Raw genomic sequence first — 12643 nt, forward strand, 5'->3', positions numbered from 1 at the left:
TTACATGGTTACATAACTGCCAAATTACATCAGTGCATAACTGCCAAATTACGTCATTACATAACTGCCAAATTATATCATTATATAATTGCTAAATTACATCATCACGTAACTGCTGAATCACTGAGAATCATGGCCCAGCCAAGTTGACACATAACCTTAACCATCATAGCCAGCATTACTCTCACCTCGCAACTCGCCATTCATTACTGCCAGATATATGCCGTTAATGCACAAAATAGCTGGATAGTAGATTTTTTACTATTGTCATAAATGTAAAGTGTCAGATAACGAGATAGTTGATAAATGAAAAGTAGACAAAACAAAAACCAAACCTGTTGCCATCGAGTCAATTTCGAATCATAGCGGCCCTATAGAACAGAGGAGAACTGGCCCAGTAGAGTTTCCAAGGAGTGGCTGGTGGATTCAAAGTGCCAACATTTTGGTTAGCAGCCATAGCTCTTGACCACTGCACTACAGGGCTAGGCAAGAAGTAGGTGTACTCAAACGTATCAGTTCTGTCATTTTTCCAGGTTCTCCTTCAGCAGAATCTTCTATTTTCCTGTTATAACCTGGAGCCATGGCTCTCTAGGTCTATTGCAAAACTGTCATTCTGAAACTTCAACATTCTTCTTTGTTGGTTCCCCTTTTTCTAGGTTTTAGCCTCTCCCTTTGCTGCAGCTTCCTCGGAAAAGGTGCATCAGAGGCTCGTTTGTTTGTTTTTGCATTCTTCCATAGCTGGAAATATATTTTCTTACATCTACTCTTGATTGAAGCTTACCTGTAATAGATTTCTAGGCCTCTCAGAATATTGAAAATATTATTCCAATATCTTCTAACTTCCAATGCTGCAGCTGGCAAGTCTGGTACCATCCTGATCACCAATTCATTGTATGTGACAATTTTTTGATTGTCAGTTTCTCTCTGGCAGCTTTTGGGATCTTCTCTTATCCTTGATGTCCTGATGGGTCTTACTATGAGTCTTTTTTCATTCATCATGCTGGACACTCAGCAGACCCTTTCAATCCGTAGTTTCCTGTCCTTCAATTCTGGGAAACTTTCTTATATTATCTCTTTTATAATTTTCTCCCCTCTGTTTCCTCTGTTTTCCCTTTCTGGGACTCCTATCCATTGGATTTTGGACCTCCTGTACTAATGCCCTAATTTCATTACCTTTTATTGCCTATTATTTTCAATTTCTTGGTCTTTTTATTCTGTCTCTAGAAGATTCCCTCAATTATATTTTATAACCCTTCTATTAAACTTTCATTTTGGTTATCATTCATAAATTTAATTTCCAAAAACTCATTCTTGTTATCAGATTGTTTCTTTTTAATAGCATCCTGTTTTTTCATGAGTATCATTATTTTGCTGAGGCTGCTAATTACAGGGCTTTTCAAAATGTTTTCTTCTACACTCTGCATCGTCTTTTTTCTCTGGGTTCCTTTTTTTTTTTTTTATCTACTTGTTTGTTTTGATCCCTTTTTTATAGTGGAGGCTTTCCTTGTCTGCTAATCCTTGGCCGTTTACTTTAAAATATGAGACACTCTGAAGCTAGCGAAGGAGCCCTGTTGGCCTCTCGGCTGCTAACTGAAAGGTTTGCAGTTCGAACTACCCAGTAACTCCATGGGAGAAAGACTTGGTGATCTGCTTCCGTAAAGATTATAGCCTAGGAAACCCTTTGGGGAAGTTCTACTCCATCATGTGGCGTGGCTATGAGTTGAAAGTCAACTCCACAGCACTCTACAACACCTGAAGCCAGTTGGAATCTTTTGGACCTGAGGCTTGACTGACAAGGTTATCAACAGACAAGCTAACTTTTTTATAGGAGGTTGTGTGGCAAAATGATAGTGTCTTAAGTCCTTTTCTGACTAGAGCCGTTGCGCTTCCCCAGAGAGGAACCCTCCATTCTTCTACCAAGGAGATGTAAGCTTGGCTAGCAGTGTTCTGAAACCACAATAACGACCAGTCTTCTGGTAAAGACTGTTCTCTACATATGCTGGGGATGGGAGGTGAGCAATAAATAACAACCTTTCTCTGTTCCCAATTGAGACACACACACACACACACACACACACACACACACACACACACACACACACTATTTTGTATCTGTTTTTAATTTGTATTGAGAGCTTTTAATTTATATTTGAGAGCCTGATATTGCACGTGAAATAGAACTTTATTATATTGAATTTTAGCTGTTCCCTTTCTTGGACATTTATGTTGTTTCTGTATCACTTTTTTTTTCCCCAAAGATAATTGTTTGAAGAGAATCTTTATTTACTTTTTGTTCTTCTCTACACAGGTTACATTCAGCATGCTGGAAATTTACAATGAGCAGGTAACAGTGGTTGTATTTTCTGACACACAAATCTGAGTAGCTCTTCACACCTTAGTGAACACTAGGGACTTGCTATCACCTATCCTCCGGTAAAGTCAAAACTCCTTAGCCTGGCATTGACTATCCAACCCTTACCTACTCTCCAGCTTCATCTTATACCCCTTTGTCTCCGCCCATTCTATGCTTCAGCCACACAGACTATTCTTCCTTCCCAGAACGTGTCGTTCTTTCACACGTCTATTTTCTCTCCTTCTAGCATACTGTTCCTGCTTTCTTTGTCCTTAAAGGAACCATTAAACTTCAAGATCCTTCTCTAATGTCATTATTATTTCCTAAGACAGTTGGCTTCAGTCAGCATGGTGCTGTACAGGGGTCAGCAAACTTCTTCTGTAAAGGGCCAGACGGTAAGTATTTTAGGCTCTGAGGGCCATATGGCCTGTGCCATAACTGCTCAACTCTGCCTTTACAGCACAAAAACAGCCACAGACAATACATAAATGAATGAGCATGACCGTGTTCCAATAAAACTTTATTTATAGATGTTGAAACTTGAATTTCATGTAATTTCAATGTGTCACAAGAGTCACAAAAGTATTATTTTTTCCAACTTTAAAAATAAGAAAACATTCTTAGTTTGAAGGACATACGAAAACATGTGGTGGGCAGAATTTGGCCCACAGGCTGTAGCTGACCAATTTCTGGAGTAATTGGAAGAACAGGGTTTCAAATTCCAGCTGTCTCATTTACTATGTGATTTCGAGAGCCTGAAAATCACTTAATCTCAGAGCCTCAGTTTGCTCGCTTATAAAATGGAGAATTTAAAAGTTAAGATCTAAATTTTAAATTTCTAACAGAGTGCCTAGCAAATACTAGATAATCAGCAAGTATTTTCTTCATTCTGCCCTTACCCTGTGTACTTATTATATTACACTGTAAGATTTTATTTCCATATTTGTATCTCCCAAACAGATAGTGAGTTCCCGTAAGCACTTTTCAATCTACAGCACTTAGCACAATATTTGGTCTACAATGAGTGCTCCCTAGATGTTTGCTAAATGGATAAATTGACAAACGTGTCTATCATTGGAAGTTTCTTGTGGGCAAATATCACATCCTAACAGTTTTTATGTAACGCTAAACACCACTCAAAGCCCTGCACTTAAAAAAAAAAATTACTAAATAAACATGTGGGAGAAACAGGTTCAGTTCCCAGCCCAGCCTTATGCGTAGCCACCATCTGTCTGTCAGTGGAGGCTCGTGTGTTGCTATGATGCTGAACAGGCTTCAGCCGTGTCCAGATTAAGTCAGATTATGGAGAAAGTCTGGCGATTTACTTGTGAGTATCAGCCAGTGAAAACCCTATGGATCAAAACAGTCTGATCCACAACCAGTCATGAGGATGGTGCAAGACCAGGCAGTATTTTGTCCCATTGTGAATGGAGTCACCATGAGTCAGAGTCAACTCAATAGCAACTGTCCTTTTATGAAGGGTGAAAAGAAAGAGGCATAAAAGGAATAACTAAAACTGACTAGACTGTTTGGTGTTTTGTCAACAGAGAAGTTAGACTGGGCCTTGAAGGATGTTTGTGAGTTTGTTGAGGCAGAGAAATGGGGGCAGGTGAGAAAAGCAAATAGGAGCAGCACTTTAGGCATAATGAGGACTATAAACAAATCCAGTGAGATATGACAGTGGATGGCATTTAAGAGAGCAGAGAGTGCCCTGCGTAGCCAGAGTTGGATACCTTGGGAGTGAGAATGGGCAAAGCATCAGGAGATGAAACTTAAAAGATAGCTTGGAACCAAAAGTAAGGGGTCTTTTCTAGTAGGCAGTGGAGCATCAAGGAAGGATTTTTAAATAGAGAAATAAAACAATCGGACTGAAGCTTTAGGAAGATTTCTCTGGCAGTAGAGTGAAGCTGGATTGGAAAGAGTGCCAATAGAGCCAGAGAGATGGGTTAGGAGGCTGTCACAATAGTCTAGGTGTGTGATGAAGGTCTTGTGATAATTATCAATTCTGGTCTCCAAGTACAACCTGGAGGGTCCTGATGTCAGCATCCGCCATTGTCTCTGAGTCCAACAAGATAACTTTTTTCTAATAAACTTTATTCAGTCACATCTGCAGCCTGAAATGTCAGTTCCTATAATTTATATGATCCAGTGGAAGTTATATAAAATGCTTTCATTGGAGGCTTGTGTGTTGCTATGATGCTGAACAGGTTTCAGTGGAGTTTCCAGATAAGGACTAGGAAGAAAAGCCTAGCGACCTACTCCAAAAATTAGCTAAAGAAAACCCTATGGATTACAATGGTCTGATCCACAACCAATCATGGGAATGGCGCAGAATCGGGCAGAATCCATTGTTAGTGGGGTCACCATGAGTCAGGGACCAACTCCATGGCAGCTAACAACAATAACCTAAGGCAAAAATTGTCTCAGTTTTGAGGTCTATCCATCTGTGGTGCCTTATGTCCACTGTCCTAATTTTGCTTGCCCAAACTTCAATCTGTGATTTTGCCTTGGTTCTAGGAACTAAAGTTACACAATACTGAAGCTGAGAGAGATCTTGCCAAACCCAAAGCTAAACTCACTGTATTCAAGTCGATTCCGACCCATAGCAACCCTATAGGACAGAGTAGAACTGCCCCATAGGGTTTCCTAGGGTATAATCCCATGGAAGCAGACGCCACATCTTTCTCCCATGGAGCAGCTGGTGGATTCAAACTACCAACCTTTGTCAAGCAGTACCACCTTTGTCAAGCAGCACTGTACCACCAGAGATATCTTACAACCCGTTGCCATCAAGTTGATTCCAACTCATAGCAACCCTGTGGGACAGACTAGAACTGCCCCATAGGGTTTCCAAGGAGCAGCTGGTGTATTCAAACTGCTGACTTTTTGGTTAGTAGAGATCTTAGAGGTAGCTTAATCCACTCCTTTACAGATGAGAAAACTGGGATGTAAGAGGCTTCCCAAGGCCTCACAGTTTGAAGGCAGAACCAGAACTAAGAACATAGGCCTTCTGATTCCCAGACCAGAACTCTGCACCATGTACTACAGACCACCACCTGTAGGGTCTCTGGCTCTGCTGCACTCCCATCACATTAATCTACCTTGCCTCACCAGCAGTGCCTTTTAGGGTGGAAAGTAACATGAGCTTTCACCTAAGTCCATGGTCTAAGTGTGACATCAAGTCAAGTCTCCAATAGTAAGATCCAGAGAACTATCAATATTGTCTTGCTTGGTTCAGCTGTAGCAAATACTGTTTGGATTGAATATGTTTCCCTTGGAAGTAGACGGTGTTATTTACAGCAGCAGGATTTAACCTAGGCTGAACATGTCTTCTGCTTACATTAGGTACTTTCAATGTTAACATCCAATTATTTTTATTTTCATTTATTTCTGTCCTTGGTAAAGTCAGACTTCATTACTTTGTAATACAGAATTTGGGATAATTCAGAAAGAGGCAAGGATGATTTGTTTTTATATTACCCACAAAGGGGTGCTGATTGAATAAAGGACTGACAATATTATTAGAAGAATATTTATGTTAATAAGAGAACAAGGTTTGCGAGCACAAGAGCTTTAGAAGAAACCAGTTGCCGTTGAGTGAACTCTGACTCGTGGTGACCCATGTGTGTCACAGCAGAGCTATGCTCCAGAGAGTTTTCAATAGCTGTGATCTTTCAGAAGTAAATCACCAGGCTTTCTTCTCAGGCACCTCTAGGCGGATGTGAACTGCCAACCTTTCGGTTAGTAGCCAAGCACTTAACTGTTTGCACCACCCAAGGGTTGCCTAGAGCTTTGAAGCACCTATTTACGGTCAGACAACTGTGGATGACTACTAAAATATTTTTTCCTGTTAGAAAAGCAGTTCCCCCAAACCCTATATTCAGTGAGCTATTGTTATTTTAAGGTGCCTTCGAGTCAGTTCCAACTCATAGCAACACTATGTACAACAGAACCAAACACTGCCCAGTCCTGCACCATTCTCATAATCGTTGCTATGTTTGAGCCCATTGTTGTAGCCACTGTGTCAATCCATCTCGTTGAGGGTCTTCCTCTTTTTCGCTGACCCTCTGCTTTATCAAGCATGATGTTCTTCTCTAGGGACTGTTCCCTTCTGATAAGATGTCCAAAGTACGTGAGACGAAGTCTTCCTATCCTCCCTTCTAAGGAGCATTCTGTTCTTACTTCTTCCAAGATAGATTTGTTGTTTTCCTGGTAGTCCATGGTATATTCGATATGTTTAGCCCACACCTTAATTAAAATTAATTCTTCTTCAGTCTTCCTTATTCACTGTCCACCTTTCATATACATATGAAGCGATTGAAAACACCATGGCTTGGGTCAGGTGCACATTAGTCTTCAAAGTGACATCTTTGCTTTTTAACACTTTAAAGAGGTCTTTTGCAGCAGATTTCCCCAGTGCAATGTGTCCTTTGATTTCTTGACTGCTGCTTCCATGGGCATTTATTGTGGATCCAAGTAAAATGAAATCCTTGACAACTTTGATATTTTCTCCCTTTATCATGACGCTGCTTATTAGTCCAGTTGTGAGGATTTTTGTTTTCTTTATGTTAAGGTATAGTCCACATTGAAAACTGTAATCTTTGATCTTCATCAGTAAGTACTTCAAGTCCTCTCCACTTTCAGCAAGCAAGGCTGTTTCACCTGCATATCGCAGGTTGTTAATGAGTCTTCCTCCAATCCTGATGCTGCATTCTTCTTCCTACAGTCCAGGCTCTAGAATTGTTTACTCAGCATACAGACTGAATAAGTATGGTGAAAGGATACAACCCTGATGCACACCTTTTCTGATTTTAAATCACCCAGTTTCCCCTTGCTCTGTTTGAACAACTGCCTCTTCATCTATGTACAGGTTCCTCAGGAGTACAATTAAGTGTCCTGGCATTCCCATTTTTCCCAACAATATCCATAATTTGCTGTGATCCACACAGTCAAATGCCTTTGCATAGTCACTAAAATTCAAGTGAATATCTTTCTGGTATTCTCTGCTTTCAGTAAAAATGTATCTGACATCAACAGTAATATCCCTCATTCCACATCCTCTTCTGACTCCAGCTTGAATTTCTGGAAGTTCCTTGCTGATATACTGCTGCAACCATTTTTGAATTATCTTCAGCAAAATTTTACTTACATGTGATATTAATGATATTGGTCTGTAATTTTTGCATTCTATTGGATCATCCTTCTTTGGAATGAGTGTACATATGGATCTCTTCCAGTCGGGTAGCTGACTTCCAAATGTCTTGGCATAGTCAAGTGAGCACTTCCAGCGTTGCATCCATTTGTTGAAACATCTCAATTGGTGTTCCATCAATTCTTGGACCTTTGTTTTTTGCTAATGACTTCAGTGCAGCTTGGATTTCTTTCTTTAATACCATTGGTTCTTGATTACATGCTACCTCTTGAAATGGTTAAACATCAACCAATTCTTTTTGGTACAGTGACTCTGTGTATTCCTTCTGTCTTCTTTTGATGCCTCCTGTGTTGTTCAATATGTTGTCCAGAGAATCCTTCAATATTGCAACTCAAAGCTTGAATTTTTTCTTCAGTTCTTTCAGCTTGAGAAATGCCAAGCATGTTCTTCCCTTTTGGTTTCATAACTCCAGGTCTTTCCTCATCTCGTTATAATTCTTTACTTTGTCTTCTTGAGCTACCCTTTGAAGTCTGTTCAGCTCTTTTATTTCATCATTTCTTCCATTTGCTTTAGCTACTCTACATTCAAGAGCAAGTTTCAGAGTCTCTTCTGATATCCATTTTGGTCTTTTTTTTCTTCCTGTCTTTTTTGGTTTTTTTTTAACAATTTTTATTGTGCTTTAAGTGAAAGTTTATAAATTCAGTCTCTCACACAAAAACTCATATACACCTTGCTACACACTCTCAATTACTCTCCTCCTAATGAGACAGCCCGCTCTCTCCGTCCATTCTCTCTTTTCATGCCCATTTCTCCAGCTTCCAACCCCCTCCACCCTCTCATCTCCCCTCCAGCCAGGAGATGCCAACATAGTCTCAGGTGTACGCCTGATCCAAGAAGCTCACTCCTCTCCAGCATCCCACTCCAACCCATTGTCCAGACCAATCCATGTCTGAAGAGTTGGCTTCGGGAATGGTTCCTGTCCTGGGCCAACAGAAGGTCTGGAGGCCATGACCACCAGGGTCCTTCTAGTCTCAGTCAGATCATTAAGTCTGGCCTTATGAGAATTTGGGGTCTGCATCCCACTGCTCTCCTGCTCCCTCAGGGGTTCTCTGTTGTGTTCCCTGTCAGGACAGTCATCAGTTGTAGCCGGGCACCATCTAGTTCGTCTGGTCTCAGGGTGATGTAGTCTGTGGTTCATGTGGCCTTTTCTGTCTCTTGGGCTTGTAATCGCCTTGTGTCCTTGGTGTTCTTCATTCTCCTTTGATCCAGGTGGGTTGAGACCAATTGATGCATCTTAGATGGCTGCTTGCTGGTGTTTAAGACCCCAGACGCCACTCTTCAAGGTGGGATGCAGAATGTTTTCTTAATAGATTTAATTATGCCAGTTGACTTAGATGTCCCCTGAAACCATGGTCCCCAGACCCCTGTCCCTGCTACCCTGGCCTTTGAAGCATTCAGTTTATTCAGGAAACTTCTTTGTTTTTGGTTTAGTCCACTTGCACTGACCTCCCCTGTATTGTGTGCTGTCTTTCCCTTCACCTAAAGTAGTTCTTATCTACTATCTAATTAGTGGATACCCCTCTCCCACCCTCCCTCACTCCCCCCTCTCGTAACCACAAAAGAATGTTTTCCTCTCAGTTTAAACTGTTTCTCGGGTTCTTATAATAGTGGTCTTACATAATATTTGTCCTTTTGCAACTGACTAATTTCACTCAGCATAATGCCTTCCAGGTTCCTCCATGTTATGAGATGTTTCACAGATTCCTCACTGTTCTTTATTGATGCGTAGTATTCCATTGTGTGAATATACCATAATTTATTTATCCATTCATCTGTTGACAGGCACCTTTGTTGCTTCCATCTTTTTGCTCTTGTAAACAGTGCTGCAGTAAACATGGGTGTGCATATATCTGTTCGTGTAAAGGCTCTTATCTCTGTAGGATATATTCCAAGGAGTGGGGTTGCTGGATCGTAAGGTATTTCTATTTCTAGCTTTTTAAGGAAGTGCCAAATTGATTTCCAAAGTGGTTGTACCATTTGACATTCCCACCAGCAGTGTGTAAGTGTTCCAATCTCTCCACAGCCTCTCCAGCATTTATTATTTTGTGTTTTTTGGATTAATGCCAGCCTTGTTGGAGTGAGAGGAAATCTCATTGTAGTTTTGATCTGCATTTCTCTAATGGCTAACGGTCGTGAACATTTCCTCATGTATCTGTTAGCTACCTGAATGTCTTCTTTAGTGAAGTGTGTATTCATATCTTTTGCCCATTTTTTAATTGAGTTATCTGTCTTTTTGTAGTTGAGTTTTTGCAGTATCATGTAGATTTTAGAGATCAAGTGCTGATCAGAATGTTAGAGCTAAAAACTTTTTCCCAGTCTGTAGGTAGTCTTTTTACTCTTTTGGTGAAGTCTTTGGATGAGCATAGGTGTTTGATTTTTAGGAGCTCCCAGTTATCTAGTTTTTCTTCTACATTCTTTATAATGTTTCGTGTACTGTTTATGCCATGTATTAGGGCTCCTAACGTTGTCCCTATTTTTTCTTCCATGATCTTTATCGTTTTAGATTTTATATTTAGGTCTTTGATCCATTTTGAGTTAGTTTTTGTGCATGGAGTGAGGTATAGGTCTTTTTTGCAGATGGATATCCAGTTATGCCAGCACCATTTGTTAAACACTGTCTTTTCCCCATTTAACTGTTTTGGGACCTTTGTCAAATATCAACTGCTCATATGTGGATTCTTTCCTGTCTTTTTAATGACCTTTTGCATCCTTCATGTATGATGTCCTTGATGTCATCCCACAGCTCATCTGGTCTCCAGTCATTAATGTTCAATGATTCAAATCTATTATTCAGATGGTCTCTAAATTCAGCAGGATATACTCAAGGTTTTATTTTGGCTCTCGTGGACTTGTTTTAAGTGTCTTCAGCTTCTACTTGAACTTGCACTTGAGCAATTGATGGTCTGTTTTGCAGTCAGCCCTGACCTTGTTCTGAATGATAACATTGAGCTTCTCCATTATCTCTTTCCACAGATGTAGTTGATCTGACTCCTGTGTATTTCAGCTGGTGAGGTCCATGTGTATAGTCACCATTTACGTTGTTGTAAAAAGATATTTCCAATAAACAGGTCTGGCAAAATTCTTTCATGTGGTCTCCTGTGTTATTTCTATCATCAAGGCCATATTTTCCAGCTACCAAGCCTTCGTTTCCAACTTTCACATTCCAGTCACCAGTAATTATCAGTCCACCCTGATTGCACGTTCAATCAGTTTCAGAGTGCAGAAGTTGGTAAAAATCCTCAGTTTCTTCATCTTTGGCCTTAGTGGTTGGTGCATATATTTGAATAATAGTCATAATTAACTGGTATGCCTTGTAGGCATATGCATATTATCCTGTCACTGACAGTGTTGTGCTTCAGGATGGATCTTGAAATGTTTTTTTGATGATGAATGTGATGCTGCTCCTCTTTAATTGGTCCTTCCCGCCATAGTAGACCGTATGATTGTCTGAATTAAAATGGTCAATACCAGTCCATTTCAGCTTACTAATGCCTAGGATATAGATCTTCAAGCCTTCCGTTTCATTTTTGACAACTTTCAATTTTCCTAGGTTCATACTTTTTAGATCCACATTCCAATTATTAATGGTGTTTGTGGCTGTTTCTTCTCATTTTAAGTCATGCCACATCAGCAAATTAAGAATACGCAGTATAGTAGCCTAGCTCCAGTTACAATGCTCACTCAACAACATTCATTGAGTGCCTGCTATATGTCAGGAACTATGTTAGGCTCTACTAGTAAAAAGACATGGCCCCATCCTATATGAATTCACTGTTTGATTGGAGTGCATGAGGTACTTGAAAATAATAAAACAGCATTTCTTTAAAAAAAAAAAAAACTTTCTAACTTTACTAATTATGACAGGTTTCCCTATGTCTTGCTTGTCATTTCCTTATTTGGCTAAATTATGAGGTTGTCTGGTACATACAGAAATTTAACATTTATTCATTTATGCATTCATTCAATAAATATTTATTGAGCACCTAATACATTCTAGGCAGGTATATAGCAGTGAAGGAACAGACATCTCTGCCTTCCTTTAGCTTACATTATTTATTCTTTTTCCCACAGGGAAGAGATTTGCTGTGTAGAACCAAGAAACCTGGTGGGCTAAAAGTAAGGGAAGATCAACAGCTGGGCTTTTATGTGGATGGTCTGAAATCAGTACCTTGTGAGAGCTATGCACAAATTGAAAGGCTGATGGAGCAAGGAGCAAAAATAAGGACAACAGCTTCAACCAACGTGAATGCCAGCAGCAGCCGATCCCATATGGTCCTCACCATACAGTTCAAACAGGTGAGGCTTGGGTGAAGGCCATTGTCCCTATCTCCTGCCAAGAGTGGTCCATGGGGAGGGTTCCCAGTGGCATAGTGGACTGGTGAACATTATGGAGTCCTTTTAGATTTGACCTATGGATTTAAGTGTCTACTTTAGACAACTGTAGAATAGAGAATCAGAAACAGGAAAGTGAGACACTGCTCTTGTCCCACTCCCCCTAACCCATGCCCTCACCCTGGCCTAAGTGAGCCCACTACTGAGGATAGAGTGGTAACAAGATCTACCACATCTGAGAGGTGCCCACAGCACTAAAGGCTGCTTTCCCTCAAGCAAATTCCATGCTCTGAGGAATGAATTTTGACCCCAAGTTGATCAAGGAGCAAACTGTGAAGATATGAGAGTGACTCTGTGCTTTATCATGGAGAGTTCTATGAGTAGTCCTTCTGTGCATCATGTGTACAATGATGACCAGCTTTCAGATCCATGAACCTAGGGGACCACCAGATACTGAAGTACATTTGGGGTACTTGGATACCAAGGTAAATTCTTTGAAATCAGATAGTCTGTGTAACTCTCCACTAACTAAAATATTTGAGAAACTAGAACACACTCTTCTCCTCTATACTTCTTAATGGACATCAGAGAGTGATATCTACAGTACACGAGTATGATTTAGAAATGGTTATTCACAGCACGTCGGTAGATTCTATAGTTAGCTATGATTTTACCACTCTGCCCCCTAGGCCATAGCACTAGTAATGTTGTTGTTGTTAGTCGCCTTTGAGTCAGTTCTGATTCAT

The 12643-nt window shown here is 40.3% G+C and overlaps 1 protein-coding gene across 1 annotated transcript in view; it reads left to right on the plus strand.

Moving 5' to 3' along the window:
* The window catches only part of LOC126066682 (kinesin-like protein KIF28P), an 83107-nt gene that overhangs the window by 25015 nt on the left and 45449 nt on the right, over positions 1-12643 (plus strand). The window contains 2 exon segments of the mRNA XM_049867928.1: positions 2309-2344; positions 11637-11861. Of these exon segments, the coding sequence (XP_049723885.1) occupies positions 2309-2344; positions 11637-11861 (261 nt within the window).

This window comes from Elephas maximus, chromosome 24 (assembly GCF_024166365.1).
Source record: "Elephas maximus indicus isolate mEleMax1 chromosome 24, mEleMax1 primary haplotype, whole genome shotgun sequence".
Lineage (NCBI taxonomy): Eukaryota > Metazoa > Chordata > Mammalia > Proboscidea > Elephantidae > Elephas > Elephas maximus.